Raw genomic sequence first — 26,011 nt, 5'->3', positions numbered from 1 at the left:
GTAATATACCCTTTCCCAATTAAAGTAGGTAGAATGTGTTATACTATCTGCTTCATCCTGACAGATAAAACAATTAAATCAAAAGCATGAATATTTGGCTATAACATCACATTAATTTAGACAACCATCTAAAACTTATAAAATTGAGTTCCCATATTATAAAAACATGAGCTAAACTTTTAAATAACAACATTAAAAGTAACTTACCTTGGTAAGAAATTACCTGTACACTAAGCTGTACAGTTCCGTCTGTCTTTACTCCTTGGTCAAATAAACTTCGTTCTGGATCCAGCTAAACACAGATAAAATGATTAAGATTATTTTAGCTCAGTCATCTTGTTTAATATAAATGGATGTGCCAAACAGGACTTAATTACTGAGGCATACTAATTAAGTTATAAGAACACGTTTAATTATTCAAGTTGTCCTATCATTTAGTTCTTTGCCAAAACTGAAAATAACTTAACCACTGTGGTAGCAATTAAGGACAACACAAACGACAGGATTTATTGTAAGTGGTGGTTTTCTCTAGCTCTGGAGTCTAGTTTAGAATTTTAAATAATGCCAAAAGGCAACTACTTTTTCCGTAAAAGTATTTAAAGTAGAAGATAATGCTATTTATCTGCCATGAATAAGCAAGGGTGTTTTATTAGTGGGGACAATTTATATCAATTTATTTACATAATTCTTGCCATATCTCCCTTGTAACCAATGATACACATTTAAGATCAGGGTTAACTCTAAATTTCTGATCATAAAGTTAATGAAGTTAAAGGACTTATAACCTTACTACTTGACCTAGCTATGAATATCTTTAATCATAATTCTGTATCCTTTCAGTATCTTTCAGTATCAGTGCTTTTGAATACATTTCACACAAATGGCAAAAAGTAATTCTGACTTCTAGACATTTTGTCACCCATGTAAAAACAGGCTTCTGCTGTAATTATTTTGAATAATGTCTATCTCTGTGTGTCTGCATATCATACAGCTGGAGGTACAAAGCTCCTCCCACTCTCATTCCCAAGAATTCAGCCAATACTGTAGTCACGGTACACACATATTTTCTAATATTAAAAACATCATACACATAAAGCCTAAAATCTTAAGTGACTATGCACCTAACTTAAACAGAGACAAGACAAACTTTGTAACCCTACATTCGGACAGGTCAAACGTGGCAGCTTCAACTCCTTAATACAACAGTCTCTGCCTGACATTTTGTTAAAAATTCTCCTCACAGCAAGATTTCTCCCCTCTCCAGTAGACACTGGTATTATCTACTAGAAGCTAAAGCCTGTGTAACTCTGAAGAGGGCTCTCAGGTACTGGACACTCTAGCTAGTTCAGTTAAGAGCTGGCACAAGGACAAAACTCAAGCATGATATTTGATCTCAGGTCATATTCCTTAGAGAAGTGCAACTCAACTGTTGTTCATCAGCTCTGAAGTCAGCACTCATCCGAAAATACAAAAGCATTACCACAAGCAGCAAGAATTCTGACTCCAACTGTATATTTGCATTAACTGACATGGGAACAGAAGTTACTATCCTCAGATCCTTTTTGAGGAGAAGAAGGGGGAGGGGTACAGGAAGAAATGCAAAATGCCCTAGATGCAAGGCCAGCTCTGAATTCTATGATACTATAAATTATGCATATTTCCATTTATTCTACCAATATATATTGAGATCCTATGATAGGTTGGGTACTTTGCAGGTGTTACTTTCGTTTTGGTTAGGTCAGGTATTATAAGAGCAGCAACAAATATCAGAGCTAAAAAACAAGTAAGAGATTGAGTCCAGATTCCCCTTAATTGTACATATGAGAAAAAAACAGGTCAAGTCCAGTGACAATGAATTGTTCAATAAAAACTTTATTAAAAAGCCAGTCTCAAACAAGTGAAGAGTTTTAGAGTCACACAGGCCTCGGTTCACATTCCAATGCATCCCTTTGTAGCTATGCATTGGGCAAATCATTTACTTGCTTTAAATCTCAGATGCTACATCTGCAGAATATGATTAAGAATATCCTGACTTCAAACACTGATGTGAAGAATAAATAAGATAATTTAGAAATGTTTTGCAAATATTTTTTCATTCAATCTAAATTGCCCATATAGCTCTAGTTCACCATTTTTTAATGGCTGCCTTGAATTCCAATCTATAGAATTTATCTAATTCCCTATTTTTGGATCATTTGAGATATTTTCAGTTTCTGCACAACCATGCAATATACACCTTTGCTCACCGAGGTGAGCATTTCTTTAAGAACAATTCCTTGAGGAGAAACTGCTAGATATTTCACATTCAACATTAACAAACCCTAATGCCAAGTTACCTTCCAAAAAGATTATATTAATTTACCCTCTCACTGTTGAGAGACGTGAAACCTTAAATCCTAAAATTATAATAATATTAGAGCCACCTATATTCTCTTTAGAAGAACAACTTCCCTCCTCCCCCAACATTTATTAGACTTGCTGAAAAAAAAAAAGTATGGTTAAAAGGGCAACTAAAATTCACAAATTTCATTAAAATTTCAACTTATTCTACATCAAAATCTGATTTAAAAATAGACATATGATGATTTGAATTTTTAAAAATCTAAGGCAGAAGTTCTATAATATATGGAATAGCTATATTATAAGGCAGGGAGGGGGAGGAGTAAAGAAGAAAACAAACCAAACAATCCAAAAGATGACATAATATACATTAGTATAAAATAGTCTTAAAAAACAGAATAAACCTCTAGTACTTATTCATATGTTCAAGGAAGGTCTGGAGAAACTATTTGAGCAATCCTATCTAGGCAACTACCTTTGATACATATTGTAAAAATACTCCTTTTCTTGAAAGAATACCATAAAACATGACTATAAATATGTTGCAAACACAATGTGTTATTATAATACTACCACAGGTAAAATCCTATTGCAGTAATTTCCAAGAAATATACATATATATTGGTATTTAAATCCTTATCCAAAATTTACTGCTGGAGCAAATAAAGATGGAAGGGAATGTAAAATCATTTGGTCAAATTATCTCTAAAAGATGAGGAAACTGATGCACAAAGAAGTTAAAAGTTAGTTAGAAACAGGGTGGGAGGACACACTTCTTCAGCTTCCAAGGTCAATGTGCTTCTCACTACTCTACGTTTTATGCTCTGATTAAAATGTATTTAAACTTCTCAGTTTATATTTGTCAAAGTAAAAAAAGAATGTTTGATTTATTACTCAATCTTTTAAAAATAACTTTAAGTGGAGGAAATTTTGCTGAAAGAATTCTTTTTACTTCTAAATGCTTACATTTTATAATAATATAGGTCAAATGGAGAAAAAGGCTACAGCTAGAGAGAAAAGGCCAACAACAACAACAAAACATTTCTAACGCAGACATAAATGCTGAAATACAAATCTCAAAAAAGAAAAAAATAATACCTGGATATCCTGCAGGCAAATTTCATGAGCATCCAAAGAACACTGCAGTCTTGGTTCTAGTAGTTTCTTTAAATTGCCTATTGGCTCATTGATGTCTATGGCCTGGCTTACACATTCAGCTGGAGTGTAGGTTTGTTCAACAATGCTAAAGAATATAATGTTCAAGGATCCAGTGTTAAAGAATATAATGGTTAACAATTACATTCTTACCCTGGATATTAATGCAATGATATGGTGAAAACAAAATTCAACACCAAAACACATTTCTGGCCTTTGAAACTCCTTTCTGCACAGACACCTTTCACAGCGGCAGGCTCATCGCCAGCTAGTGCTGCCAAGCTTAATACTGAATCACATCGCACAGAGAAATGCTAGCTTGAAATTTAAGGCACCTTTGCAAATACACCTCATTATATACATACATATGTATGCATGTGTGTATACACATACAAATATTGCATATACAATATTTAAGGGGATAAGTTTGCATTTATATTATATTTCCAAGTTATTTTGAAGAATTTTAGGCTCAGAAAGGAATATAAAAAGCCTCTTCAAAACTTGTATGCATGGACATATATACACTACCAAATGTAAAATAGATAGCTAGTGGGAAGCAGCCGCATAGCACAGGGAGATCAGCTCGGTGCTTTGTGACCACCTAGAGGGGTGGGATAGGGAGGGTGGGAGGCAGGGAGACACAAGAGGGAAGAGATATGGGAACATACATGTATGTGTAACTGATTCACTTTGTTATAAAGCAGAAACTAACACACCATTGTAAAGCAATTATACTCCAATAAAGATGTTAAAAAAAAAAAACTTGTATGCCATCTCTACTAGTCAATTTCTCTTCCCAAGATAAATACAATTTAATAATGTAAATTATAAGACATGAAAATATAAGTTATCAAAAATATTTTCCATTTAATCTAATCTGAAAACTACTGGTTATAATCAGTCTAGATCCACCTTAAAAAATTATAATTTTCCTTTAAAACTCTCTAAGGGCTCTTTTGCATTGTTATTTCATACTTTGAATGCTACAGAGTTCCTTTAGGGTAAAATCTCTGGTAAGTAATTCTACGTATCTTTTGTGAATCCTTATTTGAGGCCAAACAGAAAATAGGCACCAATTAGTATTTGCTGAATTGATAAACCTAGAATTCAATCAAGTTTCATGACATGTTTAATTTATATATGGTTTAAATTCATTTGCAGTTGTCAAAAACAGTTATGTATTTAAAAATTTGTCAAGTTCCATTTTCACATAAATTCCAAGTATAATGCAATATACACATGATATTCACTGAATGTATTCAGCCTAAATTCCTAAAACTTTTAAAATTTATAAAAGAGAACAGTCATGACTGAAAAAACCAAGATTATTTTAAAATAATAGTAAACATATTCTTATTATTACTATTCGTTAAGGTAAAATAATTGGGTCTTTTGGCTAAGTGAGTATTTTTACTAATTCTTCAGCTATAGCACAGTGGGCTATATTTTTCTTTTTTTCATAACAATAATCTTTAAAAGAGTCAAATGTCACTTTAACACAGATTTTTAAAGACCTATTTTACATGAGCTCAACATTTAAAACATTTTTTAATATTCTGTTGCCACCATTTAAACCTTGGGAGATCCATATAAAAAATCTGATTACCAATTTCCCTTGAGAAAGTGTGGATGATCTCACATCACTGGACCTAAATTTCTGCATAGCAATCTGCTACAACTAGACAGCTAGCTATAACTGCTCCCTTTACATAGCTACTCCCCAGGTCAACAGTAACTATCAACCACAGTAACTACCAATCTCTTACATGAGACATCAGCAAAGGTTTTCTGTAAGGGGTCAAACAGTAAAAACTTCAGACTTCGTGGACCATTTGTATTTATGTATATATAAAAATAAATACATGCATGTCAGTCTCCAAGACAGCCCGAATGATTCTCACCTCCTAATATTCACACCTTTTTATAGTTCCCTCCCGAATTGTACCAAGGTTGGACTGTGTGACCAAAGGACTAAGGACTAAGAGTGATATATGTACTGCTTCTTAGATTAGGTTATTTAAAAATAAGACTCCGTGGCGAAGGCTCTCTCTCAGACCATCTGCTTTAGGGAAAGCCAGCCGCCATGTCATGAGCAGCCCTGCACGGAAAGAAGCCCATGTGGTGAGGAAGCGAATGGTCCTGTCACCAGTCTTATGAGTGATCTCAGAAACAGATGTGCCAGCCTCAGTCAGCTCTTCAGATGACTGTAGCCCAGACGAACAGCTTCACTGCAAGTTCACAAAGTACCCTGAGCCAGAGCCATCCAGCTAAACTGTCCCCAGGTTCCGGACTCTGAGAAGCTCTGTGCGATAATAACAGTTGGGTGCTTTAAGCTGCAAAGTTCTGGGGTAATGTGCTACATAAATAAATAAGTAAATGCATGTATGCACGTATACACACACAACCTAAACATTTATATGTGCATATGTATGAAAATTAAGAAAGGCATGTAGCCTATTGTTTCTTCTGCTGGAGAAAATAGCATAATCGAACATGTTGAAAAGCTCCATTAAAAATTTAAGGTCTCCCAGGCAGTCATGTCAAGGTATTTTAGACCTTTTCTGTCAGGAAAATGTTTCTGTGCCAGGGCATGGTGGGAGAGGACAGGACGGAGGACACTAAACTGGGGTTTGTCTTTTGAGCTAGAGCCAAACGTCTCCACTGAGCAGGAGGTGGCATAAGTAACCGCGGCCTCAGGGCAGAAAAAATGAGGGAGTTGCCAATTAACTGGCATGAAATCTCAATTATGCAAGACGAGTAAGTTGTAGAGATCCATTGCACAACACTGTGCCTACAGTTGACAATACTGTATTGTACACTTAAAAATTTATTGAGGGTAGATCTTGTGTTAAATGTTCTTACCACAATACAATTTTTAAAAAATTTAAGGTCTTTAATCTCAGCTGCACTCTCAACACTCAGCATCCTACTCAACTTTAATGATCTTCTCCATTCCCATCATAGTTGTTCTAAACCTTCGTTACTCTATGTAAGTTTTCTACTACCCTTTAGGTCCTTTTACTTTCAGCATATTATCTCATCTCCTGCTTTACAGAGTAAAGTAGGACTATTAGCCATTACCCTCCTCAACCTTCTTGACTCCCAAATCCCTATTTTTTACCCATATTCTCTCCTTGGATTCTGAACTCATTACCACTGCCCTCCTTCCTTAATGGAGTAAGTAATATTCTATTACTATTCCAAAAATTAACACCTTTCACTTCTCTATATGCTTAGTACTGTGATGGCTCATACGGCTGTATGTTTCCTCAAATACAAGGTAGTCTCTACAAGGGCAAGTTACAGTCTCATTTATTCATGTACTCCAGACAGCTGTTATTTGTTGAATTAGTTCAGGGTGTGGATTAAACTCTTACTGAAATAAAAGTAATCAGCACTGACAAAAGGAAAAAGAATCAAACAGTGCCTGAGGGGGAAAAACCATCACTATCAATTGCTTGATCATTATCAGCTATGCTTATTACTATCTTTAGTTTAAAACTATCTTTTCCTCCCAGCTACAAAACCAACAAACCCAGTAAGTCTGAGGGAAAAGGCAATACATGATCCCCCAAAATGCTGAGGTCAGTGGAAAAAAAAAAAAAAGGCCCCCAAAAGAACTTGGCTTGATTCTTAATTTCAATTAGGCATGTTGATAATATAAAAAGTGGTAAATTCAAAAAATACCAACCTTTCTTCTGTGCACTCTGGTTTCTCTGTTCCATCAATCTCAATTTCTATCAGCTCCTCTGCTTCTCTTTTCGTCATGATTGAAGTATTTCAAAAGCTGACCCTACAAAACTTAAAATGTAAGACATTCTGAAACTATCTGCATAAGCAGACATGGTATACAAGAAGTAAAGACCCAATTCAAATAAAAGCAGAGGATAAGCAGAAGAGGAGGAAGTAATCTTCACATATAAAAGAAAATCCACAAGTGATATTCATAAACTAGTTTTTGTTTAAATGGTGTTTATTAGCCTGACATGACATCATTATCATTCCCTTGGATTTACTGGGATGTTTTCAGCCCAATCTCAGTCAATAAATTAATTCAGGTTACTTCAAAATTAAGTGAAGGCATGTCAACTATGTTACGGCAATTCAGTCTTAATAACAGATTCAAACCTGCAGCTTAAAAATCAACATGGAAATTCCCCGGCGGCCCAGTGGTTTGGACTCTGCGCGTCCACTGCAGAGGGCATGAGTTCCATCCCTGGTCAGGGAGCTAAGATCCCTCATGCCGCATGGTGTGGCCAAAAAAAACAACAACATGGAGATGAACAATTTACAATCGTTCAGCTAAAAGCTGTACCTTGTCAGCAGAGTTTATTGCAAACCATTATACTGACAGAATAATATAAATTAAAAGTTAATCCCAGCTTTGTGTTACAAATTACATTTCTTATAAATTCCAGTACAATATTCTCAAACAGCAAACTAAAGTAACAAAATCATTATAGATATGTGCATTATTGCCCTGATTACACACTAGAATTTTTTTTTTTTAATTTTTTGTTTATTTATTTTTGGCTGCGTTGGGTCTTTGTTGCTGAGCGCCGGCTTTCTCTAGTTGCAGCGAGCGGGGGCGACTCTTCGTTGCGGTGCGCGGGCTCCTCATCATGGCGGCTTCTCTTGCTGTGGAGCACGGTCTCTAGGCACGCAGGCTTCAGTAGTGGCACGTGGGCTCAGTAGTTGTGGCTTGCAGGCTCTAGAGCACAGGCTCAGTAGTTGTGGCACACAGGCTTAGTTGCTCCGCGGCATGTGGGATCTACCTGGACCAGGGATCGAGGATCGAACCTGTGTCCCCTGCACTGGCAGGCGGATTCTTAACCACTACGCCACCAGGGAAGTCCCAACACTAGAATTTTTTATGATTGTTTTTCAGATGTGGTTTTATACATTTTAAACAAACCATTACTTCAGTTTCTAATTCTCTCGTGTAAAATTATTACCTGCTACATTACACTTCCATTGATTTCTGTACCATTGATACATTATGTGCCATTTTGTACCATTTGTACTCCTGATACTAAAACATTATAATTTAAAATATGCCAAGTAATGCATAAAATAGCTGCATATATTGGTATTTCTTTATGGCCATTTCCAAGGTGTTAATGTTGTAAGTTTCAGGCCATTAGGACCTCACTGTAGGTCAGTGAATTTGTCTCTGGACTCGATATATACTCTCAGTCCAGAATAGAGTTTCCTAAGTTTACTACTACATCTAAAAAAGTACTTCTAAGTGCCTTCGACTCTTTGACTTACAAGGAATGGTCCTCTAAATCTGGTATTTTAATGTTTACAAAGGAGTCCATGCTCCCACTTTAAAGATTTGACAAAATGAAGAATTCAAATATTCATTCCTATTAATAATAACCATTATTTACTGAGTATCAGGCACCACATTCAAATGCTTTACACAGAACAATCTTATTTTGAGTCCACCCTCATAAGAAAACTATCCAGAGATGAGCGAGGCTAAACTGCCCGTGGCTCCATAATGTCACGGTTTAGGTCTATCAACTTAAGTACATGCTCTACACTGCAGACATACACTAGAACAAGAGCCACCACCATCTCGTACCTGCAACAGCCTCTTCCTAACACGTTTCCCTGTGTTGGTGCCCTTGCCCCCCTGCAGTCTGTTCTCAGTCAATACAACTGCCAGTGTGATCCTTTTAAAAAGTGAAGTTACATCATAGCACTCCTCTGATACCAGTCACAGTAAAAAAAATCTAAAGACTTCACAATGGCCAACAAGGTCCTACATGATCTACCCCCATCCCCATTCTACTACTGCTCTGACCCCCTCTCCCACACTGGCCTCCTTACTTGTCCTTGCATCTTTCTTCTTGTCCATAGCACTCATCCTCTAACATACTAATAACTTACTACATTTATTGTCTCTCTTTCTCTGTTGGAGCATTGTCAAGGTGCAAAAACCAAAACTGTCCAAAAGTGACCCCAGGAACTTAAATTGGTTTGCCTGGCCTACGGACTTCCCCTAGCTACTGGAGGTGGGAGGGGCTTTCCCAGATCCCAACTTCTCAAGGGACCAAGGTCTTTGTGGTAGGCACAATAACAACCCAGAACCTGTGATTATGCTAAATCACATGGCCAAGGGGAATAAAGTTTACTAATAAGCTAACCTTAAAATACAGAGATTATCCTGGATTATCTAGGTGAGTCCAAGGAAATCACAAGGATCTTTCACAAGAGTGAAAGAGGGAATCTGAAGAGATCCAGAGTGATTCAAAGTGAGAAGGACTTGACTGGCTGGCTATGACTGGCTTTGAAGATGAAAGAAAGGAGCCACAAACCAAGGAACGCAGGCAGCCCCTAAAACCTGGAAAAAGGAAACAGATTCTCCCCTAGAGCCTCCAGAAGAAGCGCAACTCTGCCAACATCTGATTTTAGCCCAGAAAGACCCATTTCAGACTTCTGACTTCAAGAAATGTATGATAAGAAATTGTTTTCAAGCCACTAATTTTGTAGTAATTTAATTTGTTACAGTAGCTCTGGGAAACTAACACAGTCTTCTTTCCCACTTTAAAAAGGACTGTAGGACTTCCCTGGTGGCGCAGTGGTTGAGAATCTGCCTGCCAATGCAGGGGACACGGGTTCGGGCCCTGGTCTGGGAATATCCCACATGCCACGGAGCAGCTGGGCCCGTGAGTCACAACTGCTGAGCCTGCGCGTCTGGAGCCTGTGCTCCGCAACAAGAGAGGCCGCGATAGTGAGAGGCCTGCGCACCGCGATGAAGAGTGGCCCCCGCTTGCCACAAATGGAGAGAGCCCTTGCACAGAAACGAGGACCCAACACAGCCATAAATAAATTTAAAAAAAGAAAAAAAAAAAAAAAAAAAGGATTGTAACTCTCCTCAGGTCCAAACATCTCCAAATGCTGGGGAGCCGGTTTTCTGACAACTTAGTCTATAAATCGCTGGCATCCAAATCTAGACTGCCTAGTACAAAAATGATCTGACTTTCCCCACATTATTAAGGTTGCTCTCACAGCTCCCCTACAATAAGAAAGGATAATAAGAGGGTGGGGCTCTCCACTGAAACAGATACACATCACGCACATCCAGCAGAATGCCTAGGGCCCAGCAGATTTTGGTCCGGATGATGAAAGAATGAAGGGCTTTTGTTTTCTTTTCTTGCTGACCCTGGCCTAGTAAGTTTTCCCTTTCCCCATAAAGCCTATTTCTTAACAGATACTATGTGTAAAACTGTGGAATTCATCCTGAGCACTCGAGCAAAACAGGTGGTGGTGACCCAATAGGGACCATCCTTGTAGGACAACAAAAGCTCACCTGGGAAGGGGTATTTGTTCACAGATGTATACAAAGAACTTTGAACAGTGCCTCTCCCTTTGTAGGCACTATATTAAAATGTGTTGGATAAGTGAATGTTATAACAACTACTACACACTGTATAACTGACTCCAGAAGCCTAAAAGGCTTCAATGTGAAAGGTAAAACTATGAAGCTAATAGAAGAAAATGGTGGGAATTTTTTTGTGGTCTAATGATAGAAAAGGATTTATTTCTTAAATAAAATTCCAAAAACACAAACCATAAGGAAAAAAACTGATAGATTTCCTTACATAAAAATTAAGAGTTATATTCAACTGACAGGCTACAGAGTAGAAAAAGATATTTCCAATATCCATACATGACAAAGGACTAATAATTGGAATACACAGTGACTCTTGCAAGTTGATAACACCCCCCCCAAGAGTTAGGACAAATTAGAAAAGTCAGTAAAGCATAGAAAAAGGAAACTCACATAAAGAGAAACCAAAATGGCTACGGACATGAAGAAATGCTCACATTCAAATTATTCACTTTATACTGTGCATGTATGGCAAAGCTAGAATGTTGAATACTGAAAAGAGTCAGCAGGGACATGGGGGCATAGAGTATAGACCGGACTATCGATAGAGTACAGACAGGACTATTTTGGAGAAAAATGTAGCAGCACTTGCTCAAATAAAGTGCTTATACCTATGACCCAGCAATCTTGCCCTTAGATAAGCATTCTAGAGACATTCTCACAATGATTGATAATAGGATGTTAAGGGCAGCTTTGCTGGAGATAGCTGAAAGCTGAAGCCAATACAAGTATCCATGGTAAGAGAGTACTGCGGATATAAGAAAATGTGAAAGAAGCACACACTATGGAACTATACTAGCCGTTAGAAACAAGGAGATAATGTACACACACATACACGCAAAAATCATAAAAACTGTACAGAAAAAAGTAAGAAACAGAATAAGGTTTAGAGCAGGACAGCACTTAAAAGGATCATTTATGTTATATTTTCAGGGCCTACAAGGACATTCACTCCCATCACCATAACCAACTTTTAAAAAAAGAGTAGAAAACAAGTGAATTTTCTAGGAACTTTGGAAAAACAGAAAGCCTAAGAAGAAGTAACTGTAATCAGATAGGGTAGGCGGTACCCAGAGAAGAAGGACCAGGCATGGCTTTCTTGACATAAGAGGAGCCATTTTTGGCCTAAGCCATTTGGGGATCTAAGCCTGGCCACAATGCTTACCCTTGAACAGGTCTCAGTAATAATGCTGTTAAGGAGTAACAATAGCAAAGATAACAAATCAGTTATAAAGACTCCCAGTTCTGTTTCCATGGTAAAGATTAGCCTGAAGCACTTTCTTAAGCTGTTTTTCAGAATTTAAACCCCCCTCTAGCGCTCAACCACCAGATCAACTGTAACCTAAGGGATGATAATGTTGACCTTTTCTGACCCTTGTGACTTCAATTAACTAAAGCATGGATGCTGTCAACCTTTGCCCCAATTCTATGCTGAATTCTCCCGCTGAAGCCCCTTCATGAATTGGCATGCACCACCCAAGACCCTTCATGAATATGCAAGTACCCTTAGCTTAAAAGGGCTTCAATTTTGCTGTTCAGGACACCGCTTTGGGAAGATCCTAGTATTCTCCTTGCTGCAAGAAGTAGACCCTTTCTTCTTCTGATCTTTGGCTTGGTTGTGTCTTTTGTCTTGCCACCCACCAAGAGGTGAACCCAGTTTTCTGGTAACAACCAGAAGCTGAGAAATGGCCCTGAGGGCTTATCAGCAGGGACACCTTTGGTACCTCTTAGTATAAGCACTAAGACAGAGGACTGTTAAGAAATTTACCCTGTGATCTTCCAAAAAAGTCATAGATCAGTCTCTAGAAGGTGCCAAATAAAGAAAAAAAAAAATGAATCCAATATACTTTTGGAAAAAATCATGTTACTTACAGTCCCTGAATTGATCTTCCTCTTTCTCAATTCTCTAAATTTAAGCTAAAGAAGCAATGGAGAGATTTGGGAAACTGTCCAAATCTTTGATATCACTGCTTGAGTGGGTCTTAGCTCTTTTTCTGGAAACAATTCCCCAGGATTCTATATCAATACGTAAGAAAATGGAGAAGAGAGCATTACTTGGAGCCCTTCCCCCTAGGAAAGGGTGCCCCTTGACACCCTGGTTTCTCCTAGATTAAATCTAACCTGGGTTCAGAACACTGCACAAAATGAATACAAACTAAATTTATATTTAACTAACAATTCCAGGAAAGGCTACTATTCTTTAAAATACAGTTATGTTTATCATTCTCTTTTAGAGCCACAGATACAATTTGAGGATTATTCTTCACTGGAACACATTATTAGTTTACAGAGTTTAGGCCAATTTTTCCCAGTAAAGGACAATAAATAAATAAAGGATACATAAATACAAGTGCAATCTGGGAGTACCTGCCAGATAACTGCACATTTTCTCAAGCTAAAAAATACTGTTAAATATCCTGAGTAAATTAAAAGACATTTTTGTTTTTTAAAGATAAAGTCAATAACTAAGAAAAAGTAACACACATACATCTGTGTGTATACACATGGAGAAAGAAATCAAGAATGGAGAAAGGTTAACACTTGGTGACCCTGGGGGTGAAGGTGTTCCTTGCATAATTTCACTGTATAATTTTTTCAATTTTCCTGTAAACTTGAAGTTTCATAAATAAAAGTTGGAGGGAGATTAAAGTCAACAGTTTTAATTTAGTATTCAGCCTCCACATGCTCTCATGACTTGCCTCAACGAAACACCTAGCTCATTATTTTCTTATTTCAAGACTATACACCCCTCATGGCATTGGTCCTGTAGACGCAATCCACGTAAAAACTGCTTAAGTCCACCTAGTGTCAGAATATGTTTAAAAATAAATAAGCTTGGATCAAACCCTACGAGAGAGAGATTATTATTCCCTTAAAGTAGTTCCGAACGAGTTAACCAGTTTCTTTTGATATTTAAGACAACAAAGTACCTAAGAACGTTATCACTGTCAAGTTCTTCACTTTGCTTAGGTGGACCTTTCTAAAACTTTGCTCCTCTCACGACTCAGACCTACTGCGTGTATTTCCAAATCACTACTCGTCATTTGCAGGGCAACATTAGCCGTTGTCCTCTCTGCCGTAACCTAATCAAACTAGGGTTCCTAAATACAAACACGCGCGGGCGTATCTTCCAGTCCACAAAAACTAAAAAAGCTGACAAGCTACATTATCTCATCATTTTCCCCTTGCCTCACACTTCCTCGTTTTTAAAAGAAACCCAACGGACACCATATACATTAATAGATGGCTTTGATGCAACTGTAAGAATTCTAGAAGACAACTGGATACGAAATGAAAGCGAATCGCTGAGTTGGCAAGGAGGCTGGTTTTGCATGTTCCTCTGAAATCCCCGGGGCGTCAGGATGAGATCCCAACCGCGGCGAATGCGGACCACGGCGGACAGTCGAGCAGGGGACAGTGAGGGAAGGGGGCGGCGAAGGGTGACACGAACGACCGGGGCCCCGAGGGCGCGCGGCTTAGCAGAGCCCCGCGCCGCGCGCCCCCCGCCCCTCCCCTCCGCTCCCCGCACAGCCTCCCCCGCCCCTCCCCACCCGGCTCCCTCAAGTCTCCACGAACGGAAATGGGAGTCACAGCGCCGGGGACCAGCGGAAACAAAACACAGAGGCGGCAGCGGGGGGGCCGCTGTGGGGGAGAAGGCCCCGGAACGAAGCCGGCCCGCGCGGACCCGCGCTCCCCTCCTCCCCAGCGGCCGCACTCACCCGCTCCGGATTCGGCCCCGTCGCCCCCGCCCGCAGTCCAGAGCCGGCTGAAAACCGCAGCGGCGCGGGCTCCACGTGCAGCGTCTCTCCCGGTAAGACCCGCAGCTCCAGCGACTCGAAGTGAGAGGCCCCTGGGCCCTTCCCGCGAAAACGGCGCAGAGAAACTCCAACCCCCCCTCCCGCCTCCCAGGCACCCCCGGGTCCGGGACTACAACTCCCAGCAGGTTGCGCGAAACGAACGCCCGAGGCAACGGCGGCTCACGAGGCACAAGGGAGCCCAACGCCCCAATCCGCTTTGTTTTACACTCTGTCACTTTGCTTGCACAGTCTTACACCTCAACCACCCCAAGGAAGAGGACGCTGACTCGGGGCGGTGGGGATTGAACTAGGGGAAAGGCCAGTCCAAGTGCGCATGCGTACATAACAAGGTTTCCGAGAGGGAAGAAGAGAGCAGGTCAACTTGGGAGAAGGAAAGATGGCGGAGGCGTCGCCAGGAGACCCGGAAGCACTTACCCTCCACTTCCTCCTCCTGTTTGGCTTCTGTCTCACCTAGAGCCGTCCGGTCGCCGACTGTCTCCGAGACGCTTCCTGTCCGGTGAGTGTCGACCGACTGAAACGGCGGCCCATAATGCATTGCGATGGCGGGTAGGCGGGGGGGCGGAGCCAGGGCCGGAAGTAAAACGGTGGCGGTGGCGGCGGTGGCTCTGGCAGCTTGGGACCGAGTGCAAGGTGACTGGGAGGGTAACTGGACTCACTTGGCCTCTAGGGACGAGGATTCTGGGTTTCTTCACGAGGTCTGGGATGCCTATCACTTCTGCCCTTCTGGAAGGGAGAGCAGCCTGTATCCCGGACACCTTCACGACCTGGCCCGGAGTCATTGCTGACCTCGGCGCCTTTAGGCCTTGAAGTTTGCGGTAGACTCAGTAGGTAGCCCTGATAATACCGCTCTCAGGGCCAGCCTGACGCTCAGGGTGGCGTGGGAGGCAGGGGCGCCGGCGCTTCATGGACCCGCCGCCCGGCTGGGGCAGCCAAGGTCATGCCCGCGGGGCCGGTCTGCAGCCAGGCCTGCTCAGCCCTGGCGCGCGGGCGATTGTTCTGAACTACAGCATTTAAAAGTAGAGCGTAAGAGGGGAAAGGGTGATGGTAATTTTGAAAGTTTGCAACCCACCTAAAAATGTTGGTGGTGCTAAAACTTGGTTAAGCAGCTTTGTTTTACATCACGGATTCCAGGAGGGAAAAACAGCCGGTTAAGTCAGGCGAGTTGTGGATTGACTTCAGCAATGAACATGCGCCGAATACGCAGCCAGAGGCTGGTCAGTCATCACTGTAAACGGGAGAACCGTGCTCCCTCTCAGCACAAGGCCGCCTCTTACGCTGTACCCTTTTCTTCCTGTTGCCGTCCCCAGTCTTTCTGAGTGTGTCAAATCCCAATCATAGGCTGGCGTGGCCCCTCATAGTACTCGAATAGAGAACTTAATCATAGTTGGTATTTTATACCTATTTGTGTAATAACATGTATCTTTCTCACTAGATATTTAATCAGTGGGGGGAAAAAATGAAACGGAATAAAGGAAAAGGAGCAAGTTTTGATAGTGAGATTATGTGTTCATTTTTTAGATAAGTTGAATTTGAGGGCCCGGTAGGACTTAGGAAAGGATGAGAGCTGTCGAATGTATAGGTTTGGAGTTCAGGAAAAAGACCAAAATTAGAGGTGTGATTTGGGAATCATTCGTACTTAGATGATAGAAATAGAAAAAATGAAAATGGGTTTTACCCGTGTTGCAGTAGGAGTAACATGATCTTTGCACTGTTAGACTTAGAGCAAATTAACTGTGGGAATATGAATAATCACTTTTCTTAAACATTTTCTTACCTTAAAGGAGGGATAAGAACACCTTTCTCTGTTTCTTCACAGTATTGCCATAAGGGTACAAGGAGAGAATATGTCTAGAAGTACTTTGCAAAACACCTAGGGCTGAACAAGTGTTAGGTGACCACATTGCAGAGTGTTGTGTGTCTTTACGTTGCCAAAAGGGAAAATATACACTGAATTGCACAATTTGAAAAATATGTTTGTGTCCTGTCAGATTCTACTGTGTAACCTGGGATCAGGTACCTTACCGCTAAGCCTCAGTTTCTGTGTGTGTAAAATGAGAATGCTATTAAGGTCATTTGTTGTTTGCTTGGAGTCTCCCCTCCCCCCCCCCCCCCTTTTTTCCCCTCTGATGAGGTATAAGAGTGATGTATGATGAAATCTTTAATTTCTTCAAATAGTTTTCTTTCATGCTGGCAGGTGAAGGATATTTGGTTGATTGTAGGATTTCTTTTGGTGTTTTGTTTTTTTTTAATAACAATACTTTTATTTATTTATTTATTTATGGCTGTGTTGGGTCTTCGTTTCTGTGCGAGGGCTTTCTCCAGCTGCGGCAAGCGGGGGCCACTCTTCATCGCGGTGCGCGGGCCTCGCACTATCGCGGCCTCTCGTTGCGGAGCACAGGCTCCAGACGCGCAGGCTCGGTAGTTGTGGCTCACGGGCCTAGTTGCTCCGCGGCATGTGGGATCTTCCCAGACCAGGGCTCGAACCCCTGTCCCCTGCATTGGCAGGCAGATTCTCAACCACTGCGCCACCAGGGAAGCTCTCTTTTGGTGGTTTTTATGTGCAATTTCAGGGCTTCTCAACCTTTGCACTATTGACATTTTCGACCAGATGTTTCTTTGTTGCGGGCAGGCTGTTGTTGTGGTTGTTGTTGTAGGATGTTTGGCAGCATCTGGTTTTTATCCACTAGAGGCCAGTGACACTCGCCGCTATCAAGACAACCAAAAATGTCTTCAGACATTGCCAGATATCTCCCGGGGGATACCGCCGCCTGTATTTGAGAACTGCTGTGCTACTCCACTGTCGTCTAGCTTAGTGCTGTCCAACTCTCATTAGTAAAGGGCCATTTTCCCCTCAACCCTTGTGGATATTTTTGAAGAATACAGTAAAAATGAATTACTGGAAAAATTAGTAGATGAAAAACAAAACAATGAAGACACACAAAATATGAACTCTTTTTTGTATTATTAAATTCAACAGATATGAATTACTCTGTCAATTTGCTGTAAACGTTTCTAAATGCTTATTGCCAGTTTTGGTATTACTGTAGACCAGTAAGACAATACTACCGCTGGTCCCCAGACCACACTTTGAGCAGTAGTATTATAATTTAATAGTAGTCCAGTGTCAGTGAGATGGTGCTTATTGTTATTGTTGTTATTAGGTAATTTGGTGGGGGGGGCATGGGAATCACGTTAGCATGTTGGGTTTTCACTTTAAGGTTCAGAAATTTTACCAGGCTATATTGAGGTGTGAATCTTTATCATCATCCCAGAAGGGTCTGGTAAGCCCTTTCAGTTTAATCAGTCTTTCTTCATCTTGGGCAGTTTCTTCTAATTATTTATGGTCTCCTTATTTATTTCTTTTCTTTTGGAATTTCTGTTTGCATACAATTTTTTTTTTTTTTTTTTTTTGCGTTTGATCTTTTCAGGACACTAAATGAGGTCTCAACTGAGATCATCCTCTAATTTATATACTGTAATTTTTTAGTTAGATAACCATGTATTTTAGCTTCAGGAAGTCTAAGGGCTTAGAAGTCTTTAAGTCCTTATTTTTAAAGTTCAGACTTTTTTCTCCTTCACAAATTCTATTTCACTAGATTGTACTGCTTGATTTTCCCTCTCTGGTTGGTGGGCTCCCTTGGACTAGTTGCTGTTTTTCCTTGCTGGTTCTTTTGGACTTAGATTTGGTTTTTACAGTGTCCTTGAATGCCTAGAATCCTGCAGTTGTAACAAGCAGAGCAGTTTCTTTCCCTGTGGGCCCGGGAAGTAGAAACTGAGGCTCAGGCAACTGTCTCTAGTCTCCCTGCACAGCTCCCTTTTTGCCTTTTGAGAGAGTCAGGGAAACCTGGTACGTTAATTTGGGGATCAGTATTATTCTTTTTCTGCTGAGGGTGGGCAGCCAAGAGTAATAAATTCATGGAGAAGAAAACACCCCATCCCAGATTCTGGGCTTTCTTTCTGCGTCTAACCCTAGTGGAGCCGCACGCAGGCCTGAGTGGTTCCTAACTGCTGCTAGGTCCCGGGGCCTTTTGGTTAAGAAGCAAAAAACTTGCAGTGCGGTGTAGAGAGGGGAAGGGACCTATGGTCAGGTGACTGTTCTTAGTGTTTACTGAGTTCTGGTATGATTTAAGTTCTGTAGCAATTAGTAGAATTAGATGCCCACTATAACACATCAACAGGTGTTTTACAGTTATATCTATTTTAAAGTATCTTCACATTCTGATGCTTGTTTCCAGTAACAGAATCACCATGATTCTTCAGAGGCTCTTCAGGTTGACCTCTGTCATTCAGTCTGCAGTCTCGGTCTCTTTGAGGAGGAACATCGGTTTTACAGCAGTGGCATTTAATAAGGAACTTGATCCTGTACAGAAACTCTTCGTGGACAAGATTAGAGAATATAGAACTAAGCGACAGTAAGTGGGTAGATAATCAACCGTGGTGTAAGTGTGAATATTCAAAGTATGTAAGTTTTGAGACGGTAATAAAAAATTACTTGGCGTTTGAAAGTGTCTAAGACCTTCACTGAGCTGATCTCTGTCATAAAGGTTCATTACCTGCTCCAAAAAAGAAGATGAGAATCTTGATTTTCTTTTTTTTTTTAAGTCCCAAATTTTATCTTCCTTATATGGGTTCCAAGGGAGAATCCCATTAAATCTAGTGCCATTTTAGATATATCCCTACTATAATGTCATTTATTGTAAACTAGAATCAGTTCATACAAGTACATGGGATCTTGGAAATCATTTAGGAACCATATTTGAGAAAACTAAGCCCCTTAGACATCGATTAGCCTAAGGTCATAAAACTAATTGTGGGGAAAACATAATCAAAATATTCTAACTCTCAATTCAGTGCCCTTTCTGTGACATCATGACAGCATTTTTTCTTTAATGCTACTTCCATATTTATATATTCCTGGGAATATCAAAAGACTCCTGCTTTATGGCATAAAACAAGTCCAGGAGAAACATAATAATGGAACCACACAGTTTTGGAGATGAATGATGGCCTTAGTCAGTATCAAGTTCAACGCCCGTATCTTTGGAAAAGTGATACAGATCAATTCAGAGTTTTGTTTTATTTAGTTGTCTACCATGTGCAAAGCACTGGACTATTAACAGTGGTGGGCTACAAAGAAAGAAGCCACTTTGCATTTCCACAATATTCTTAAAGTCTGATGGGATAGAAAGTTTCTAAGCACGTAAATACAATATAAGTTTAAATAGGTTACATGCTAAGATAAATAATACATTCAGTGTTTGGAGAACTCATAGGAAGGAATGCTCCTTTCTAGTTGGTGCATTTTGGAAGGCGGCTTGGAAGAGTGAATGTTTCTAAAAGCTTGTGGGTCCCAGAGCTGGATAACAGTCATCAAAGTATCTGGTTGAAGGCTCTATCTAGAACTGAACTGTATATCTCTGTAGCTATTAATCACATGTGACTATTCAAATTCTAATGAAGTGTAAATAAAAATTCAGGTCCTCAGTTGCCTTAGCCACATTTCTAGTGCTCAATACCAGATACGGCTAGTGGTTACCATATTAGACAGCACATATATAGAGCATTTCTATTATCACAGAAGGTTCTATTGCACATGCTGATGTAGAAGAAAATTGGGTCCATAACAAGAAACATCATTAACAAGTTCTTAAATTGGAGCTGGCTCAGTATTTTTTGTGGAAGTTCTGTAGCATAAATAAGATCCTATGTTTTTATCATAGGCGTGGGTGAAAATACTAACCTTGGTAGAATTTTCACTTATAAAATTTTTTATTGTTCATTGATAAGTGGGCAGTAACATTATGACAAACAGAATTTGTGCAAATAATTAGATCTAATTGGCCCACTGCTGGTCCATGATGCTATATTTATCTTTCCAAAGCACAGCTCTAATTTTGTCATTTTACTGCTTAGCAAACAAAATACAAACTCCCAGGCTTAACATTCTCGGCCTCCTGCGATCTGGGTCCTGCTGGCTTTTCCATCTAGGCTGCTTAGTGGTCCCCACATACAGCCAGTGCTTTACCACCTCTTCATCCTTGCTTTTTCAGTCTTAGAATGTCTCAAATTAAAATCTGACCCAAATGCATGGTTTGTCACAATGGCCACCTTTTTAAAATGAAATTTCCCTGTTTAGCTTAGCAAAAGTGATCCCTCAATTCAAGTAGCTTTTTGTTAAACTGTGTCTTTGTAGGTTATCACCTAACTCCCTTACAGCATAATTGTTTATAAACATGTTATTTTTTTCTTCTAAATGGCAAAACCTCTGGGGGTAGGAAGTAATTTGCTTCTTTGTTAGGCCCCTATTATAGAGACTTAAAGTTTTTGAATGCCGTCCAGTGGTGGTTGATTTAAATCATAGTGATAGTAGATAACTGAGTGCTCACTGTGTGCCAGGCACTATGCCGAGTGGTACATGTACACAATCTCTCATTCTTTCAACGCCACCGTCAGGTAAGACTTCGAGTTGTAGGTGTAGAGTTTAGTTCACACGGTTTGCTCTGGTTCACACAGTTACTAAATTGTAGAGCTGACGCTGAAATGGAAGCAGTCCCAGAGCCCGCAGACTTGGCCATTATACCGTATTGCTGCCTAGACCCTGAGAGGTTCTGACTTTTAATAACTGTCCTTGATACTGACAGACCTTGAATGTTAGAGGTTTGTTTGAAGTTGCTTCATTTATGTGAAACCTCGTAATAGTTAAAATAGTTTGAGCTGAAATTCAAGTGGAAATGCTTGTTATCTTTCAGAGAAGTCTGCTTTTCCCTACATTTAGAAGATCTATGAAACTTAATTTTGTTTTTGTAAACTAATGCTTAAAATGTTTTTACTTGGTCGTTTACACAACAGGACATCTGGAGGACCTGTTGATGCTGGCCCAGAGTATCAGCAAGAACTAGACAGGGAGCTTTTTAAGCTTAAGCAAATGTATGGTAAAGCAGACATGAATACGTTCCCTGACTTCACATTTGAAGGTAAGTCTTTTTAATCACAGATTCATTGTTGTGGGAGATCATTTTAAGTGGAGAGTATTTATACTTACTTGGGTTTTGTAGAGGATTAAGTGACAATTACATGTGAATTTATTAGAACAGTGACATGTGCATGGGAAGCTCTGGGATAAATGCCATTGGAGTAGGAGATCACATAGCATAGAGGTTAAATGGCAGGGATTTAAAATCAAACTCCTGACAATATCACTTATGAGCTGTGTGATTTTGGATAGTTAATTGGTCCCTCTTTCTCATCTGACATTTGGGGAGAATTATGCTGTTTTCCTTATAATGATGGTTGTAGTTAAATGACATAGAGAGCCTGGCTCACTGTAAGTCCTGAATAAATCTTAAGTAGTTGTTATATTTCCATATAGATGTTTCTTTAAAAAATCAGAAGATTGATGAGTTAAATATTAAAACTTTCTAGAAGATGCACTTTATTGCAGTATGGCTAAGCTTGAACCTTTTTTTCCTCTTAGATCCCAAGTTTGAAGTCGTCGACAAACCACAGTCCTGAAGAAATAATGTAAAATTTATCTGGTAATTTGTCCTAGATTAGTTGTACAACTGATCAGAAGTAAAAGACTAAACATACATTTCACAGCTGTCATATGTTCTTTTAATTCTGATTTCAAATAAATTATTTGGTGGTGTTGGGTGTACACCTGAGTGTATTGAATTCTATGTTTTTAGATCCTCCCGTTTGGTTATATCAAAGCAGATGGAGACTTTGGATTAATTGGGTACCACTTGCACATAACTTGCCAGATTCTTCTGAGTGCAGGGGTGTCCTTTTTGCTGCGGAGACTCACTGCCTCAGGGGAGCCACCCTGACTTCAGGAATGTTTGCTGTGGAGATTGTTACACCCGTTCCCAGAATATGAAGAAATGGTTCATAAATCCTTTATCATAGCTTTTTCAGGAAACTCAAGTGTGATTGTGAATATGTCCAGGAACATCCACTGTGTTTTAACTTCCATCTCCTTGTATGTTAAATGCTTTTATTATCCCAGTAACTCAGGTCCTTCCTCTTCCCTTGCAGTGTAATGATCACAGTGTCTATTATGGGGCTATATGGACAGATCAGGGGGAGCTGGGAGCCGGGGAGGGGAGGGTTCTACAAAGGAATTTCCTTTAAAATATTCAGCTGTATGGTGTTGTTTGCCCAGCTGATGGAAGATCCAGCAGGTATCATGTGCCAGAGAAGTGGCAGAGCAAGCACATCAAAATTTCAGAGAGTAGATGGTTCTATTTTTAATTATTTTTTTTTAAAAAACAGGAAAAACAGCTGTGCCTTTTTCTATCTGACAGTCTCTCTGACTTGTGTCAGTAAATACCTGTCTTTAGTAAAGCTTTAGAGATTTTCTTTAAAAATGTGAAGTCAAAAATAATAGCCTTTCTTATGAGGTTAGCTCACTTCAAAAGAGAAATAGATTTTTACTATGGCATGCCATACTAGCTGAAGTCTCAACCTGGTGAGGAATACCTTTTTCAAAAGATCCACAAATATTTCCTGATGGTATAGGTGTGATTAGTAAGATGTGAAGAGATTGAATTGGGGAGGGTAAAGTAGTAGGAAGAAACTGCCCAGTTTTCTTCAAATGAAGCTAAGCAATGACAGGTGAGTTGGACAACTTTTAAATAGTTGTAGACGTTGAAACAAAATTCAGTGTTTCATTATGGCACCATTAAAGGTAACCAAGGAAGCCTCATTGATCTGTTCCTTTGTCTAACCTCCCCTCCCCTGAAGTGGCTGTACTCCACCCTCCTGTGGCAGGCAAGCAGCCTGGGGTCAACAGCAACCCTGCCAGTCTAGGTGGAGATGGGGCTGACCCTTTCCGTGCGTGTTTCCCTCCCCCATTCAGAGTTTAGTTGGATTTTACCTTTTATAATCTCACACCTATTATCTTCATTAACTTTTTTTTGTCTGTCTTGCAGCTACTTGGAGTTTGCTTGAACATCCCAATGTCTTCATTATGTAAACAGAAGGACTCCATTTGTGGCTTTACTGCAAGAATACCGTGTTAAGCATCCTACTCTTATGCCCTACATCTTAGGGCTATGCATTTAGCTAAATTTTGACCAGAGAAGTGCTCTGTTTTTTCCAGCTGAATGCTGTAGTGGTGCTTTGAGTCATGGATGTTAACCATTGCCCCATCTTCCTCGTAGCCCCTTCAACTTTCTGGTGAGGCTGCCCCAAACTTGCAAACTCCAGCCTCTATCTGTTACTTCAGCCTACAAGAAAGTGGTCCTGCACTTATCATTTGGGGCCCCCTTATATGTTATTACAAATGACCTCAACCTTCTAGGCTTTTAGCTGTTTAAAATGGCACTTCTCTCTCTTGCCTGGTGGTGTGGGCTGAATTGTGTTCCCCTAAAGCTCATGTGTTGAAGCCCTAACTCTCAGAACCTCCCAATGTGATTGTATTTGGGGATTGGGACCCTTAAAGGGAATTAAGTTAAAATGAGGTTTTTAGGGTGGGCTTGAATCCAGGCTGACCGGTGTCCTTATAAGAAGACTGGTGTTCTTATAAGGGCATATTTGAGTTGAGGAAAGGTACAGGAACTGGAAATGGACACGTGCCTGCCTGTTATGTGTCTAGTACTCCCTTTAATAATAATAGCACGAACCAAAGAGGGCTTCCGTTCTAGGCGATTTTTACTTAAATCCATTTAGTGTAGAATTTTGTTTTTGATTGTTGCTACCCTTGGTGTGGCGGGCCTATAAATGCTGACTCTGGTTAGATTCTTTTTTTTTTTTTTTTAATTTTTATTTATTTATTTATTTATTTATTTATTTATTTATTTATTTATTTATTTATTGATTTATTGATTGATTGATTGATTGCTGCGTTGGGTCTTTGTTTCTGTGTGAGGGCTTTCTCTAGTTGTAGCAAGCGGGGGCCACTCTTCATCGCTGTGCGCGGGCCTCTCACTATCGCGGCCTCTCTTGTTGCGGAGCACAGGCTCCAGACGCGCAGGCTCAGTAGTTGTGGCTCACGGGCCTAGTTGCTCCGCGGCATGTGGGATCTTCCCAGACCAGGGCTCGAACCCGTGTCCCCTGCTTTGGCAGGCAGATTCTCAACCACTGCGCCACCAGGGAAGTCCTGGTTAGATTCTTAATGTATGAGTTCTTGGAGGGCTCTGTGGGCTAGAAAGTTTTCCTCATTATGCAGATTACCTTAAATGGGAGGTCTGACCCATCTCTTCCAAACTCCCCTCAGCTCCCACCTCAATGGTACAGTTCACAGACTCTTATTTCAGATGTTTGCTCTCAGACACTGGCAAGAAGGCTCAAGGTCAGCTACTTTCAAAGATGCCTACTTGACCACAGGAAACTCACACATCCTTGCCCTGAGACACAATCGGAAGATAGGTGCTTCACCATTTCCCCTGCTCTCTACATTGATATCTTTTTCCAACTCTGTTTTCACTCTGCTCAAATAGCTCTTTGCTTCTTGGCAGGTGCCTTCGATTGTTGCAGGTGATTCTCTTTAAAATTCTCTTTACTTGCCTTGGGGGTGAGTTGGGAAACAGAACTCACAACTTTGACAAACTCACACGACTTGGACAATTCATTCTCTGTCTCTCTCCATTGCTCCCCACCCCCAATCCATCCCTATACACTTCAGTTTATGGATTTTGTGTGGTGGGGTAAAGGAGAGAGGACCAGGGTAATAATTTCAGGGTAGCACAACCGTCTCTTCATGAACATCAAAGCAGGTATTTATACCCAAATTAGTTATGGGTTTCTTTAGAAAGTGAGGTACTTGTCAGCCTTCAGGTAACAGGAAAAATCCCAGTCGACATTCTGTTACATGAATATGTCTTTATGTATAAAACTTTTTCTGATCCTTTTTGCTATATGTTATCCTACAATTTAGAAAACAAAGTTTCTTGACCTACAGCAACTTCAGTATAATTCATGGTAGTTAAATATTTGGAAGGAAAGGAAGCTTGAGAATGAAAAGTTAAATGGCAGGGGGCAACTTTAGGAATCTAACTACAGGTCGTAAAAAAATCTCAATTTTTACACCATCTTTAAGAAGCACTTCTGTGTAGCACGTTCAGTGTTGAAAACAGATTATAAAATGGAGCTTTAAAACCATCTGCCCTCAGTCTTAAAGAGGTTAAACAAGTCCTTTGTTGACACACTATTTGTTTTGAGAACATTTTCTTAGTAAGAAGTATAAAGACATATTATACTCTAGTATGTCTTACTTGAAAGTAGGAAAATATTTTAAGATCTTTTTAAGAACTGTGTGGAAATGGATGCCTAATAACTCATAGGAGTAGAA

General features: G+C 40.1%; 2 protein-coding genes across 7 annotated transcripts in view; one reads left to right on the top strand and one right to left on the bottom strand.

The window, feature by feature from the left end:
• GABPA (GA binding protein transcription factor subunit alpha) overlaps nt 1-15,239 on the bottom strand; it is a 38,512-nt gene extending 23,273 nt beyond the window's left edge. Inside the window, exons 1-4 of one of the 5 annotated variants that reach the window (XM_068546929.1) lie at nt 15,133-15,239; nt 7,190-7,299; nt 3,439-3,583; nt 208-292 (exon numbers count right to left, since the gene is read on the bottom strand). In XM_068546929.1, coding sequence (XP_068403030.1) covers nt 208-292; nt 3,439-3,583; nt 7,190-7,266 — 307 coding nt within the window. In that variant the 5' untranslated portion in view covers nt 7,267-7,299; nt 15,133-15,239. Of the gene's footprint in view, nt 1-207; nt 293-3,438; nt 3,584-7,189; nt 7,300-12,404; nt 12,721-14,619; nt 14,757-15,132 lie in introns of those variants that run through there. The other 4 variants (XM_068546932.1, XM_068546928.1, XM_068546931.1 and 1 more) reach the window with 4 other exon arrangements.
• ATP5PF (ATP synthase peripheral stalk subunit F6) lies at nt 14,782-22,375 on the top strand. Of its 2 annotated transcripts, none has more exons than XM_068546936.1 (4): nt 14,782-15,214; nt 18,954-19,130; nt 21,568-21,692; nt 22,193-22,375. In XM_068546936.1, the coding sequence occupies exons 2-4, from the start codon at nt 18,967-18,969 to the stop codon at nt 22,228-22,230; spliced, it is 327 nt and encodes a 108-aa protein (XP_068403037.1). In that variant the 5' UTR covers nt 14,782-15,214; nt 18,954-18,966; the 3' UTR covers nt 22,231-22,375. The 2 variants fall into 2 exon arrangements, with proteins under 2 accessions (XP_068403037.1, XP_068403035.1); XM_068546934.1 differs by lacking the exon at nt 14,782-15,214 and adding an exon at nt 15,248-15,348.
• The last annotated feature ends 3,636 nt before the right edge of the window (nt 22,376-26,011 follow it).

The sequence above is a fragment of the Eschrichtius robustus genome, chromosome 6 (assembly GCF_028021215.1).
Source record: "Eschrichtius robustus isolate mEscRob2 chromosome 6, mEscRob2.pri, whole genome shotgun sequence".
Taxonomy (NCBI): domain Eukaryota; kingdom Metazoa; phylum Chordata; class Mammalia; order Artiodactyla; family Eschrichtiidae; genus Eschrichtius; species Eschrichtius robustus.
This window is presented reverse-complemented; position numbering and strand designations above follow the sequence as displayed.

What these genes read in the sequence shown, in the direction of transcription:
- ATP5PF (XM_068546936.1), top strand. Translation starts at nt 18,967, where the DNA reads ATGATTCTTCAGAGGCTCTTCAGGTTGACCTCTGTCATTCAGTCTGCA. An exon ending in GAATATAGAACTAAGCGACA is followed by an intron (nt 19,131 to 21,567) that starts GTAAGTGGGTAG and finishes TTTACACAACAG; the next exon opens with GACATCTGGAGGACCTGTTG. An exon ending in CCCTGACTTCACATTTGAAG is followed by an intron (nt 21,693 to 22,192) that starts GTAAGTCTTTTT and finishes TTTTCCTCTTAG; the next exon opens with ATCCCAAGTTTGAAGTCGTC.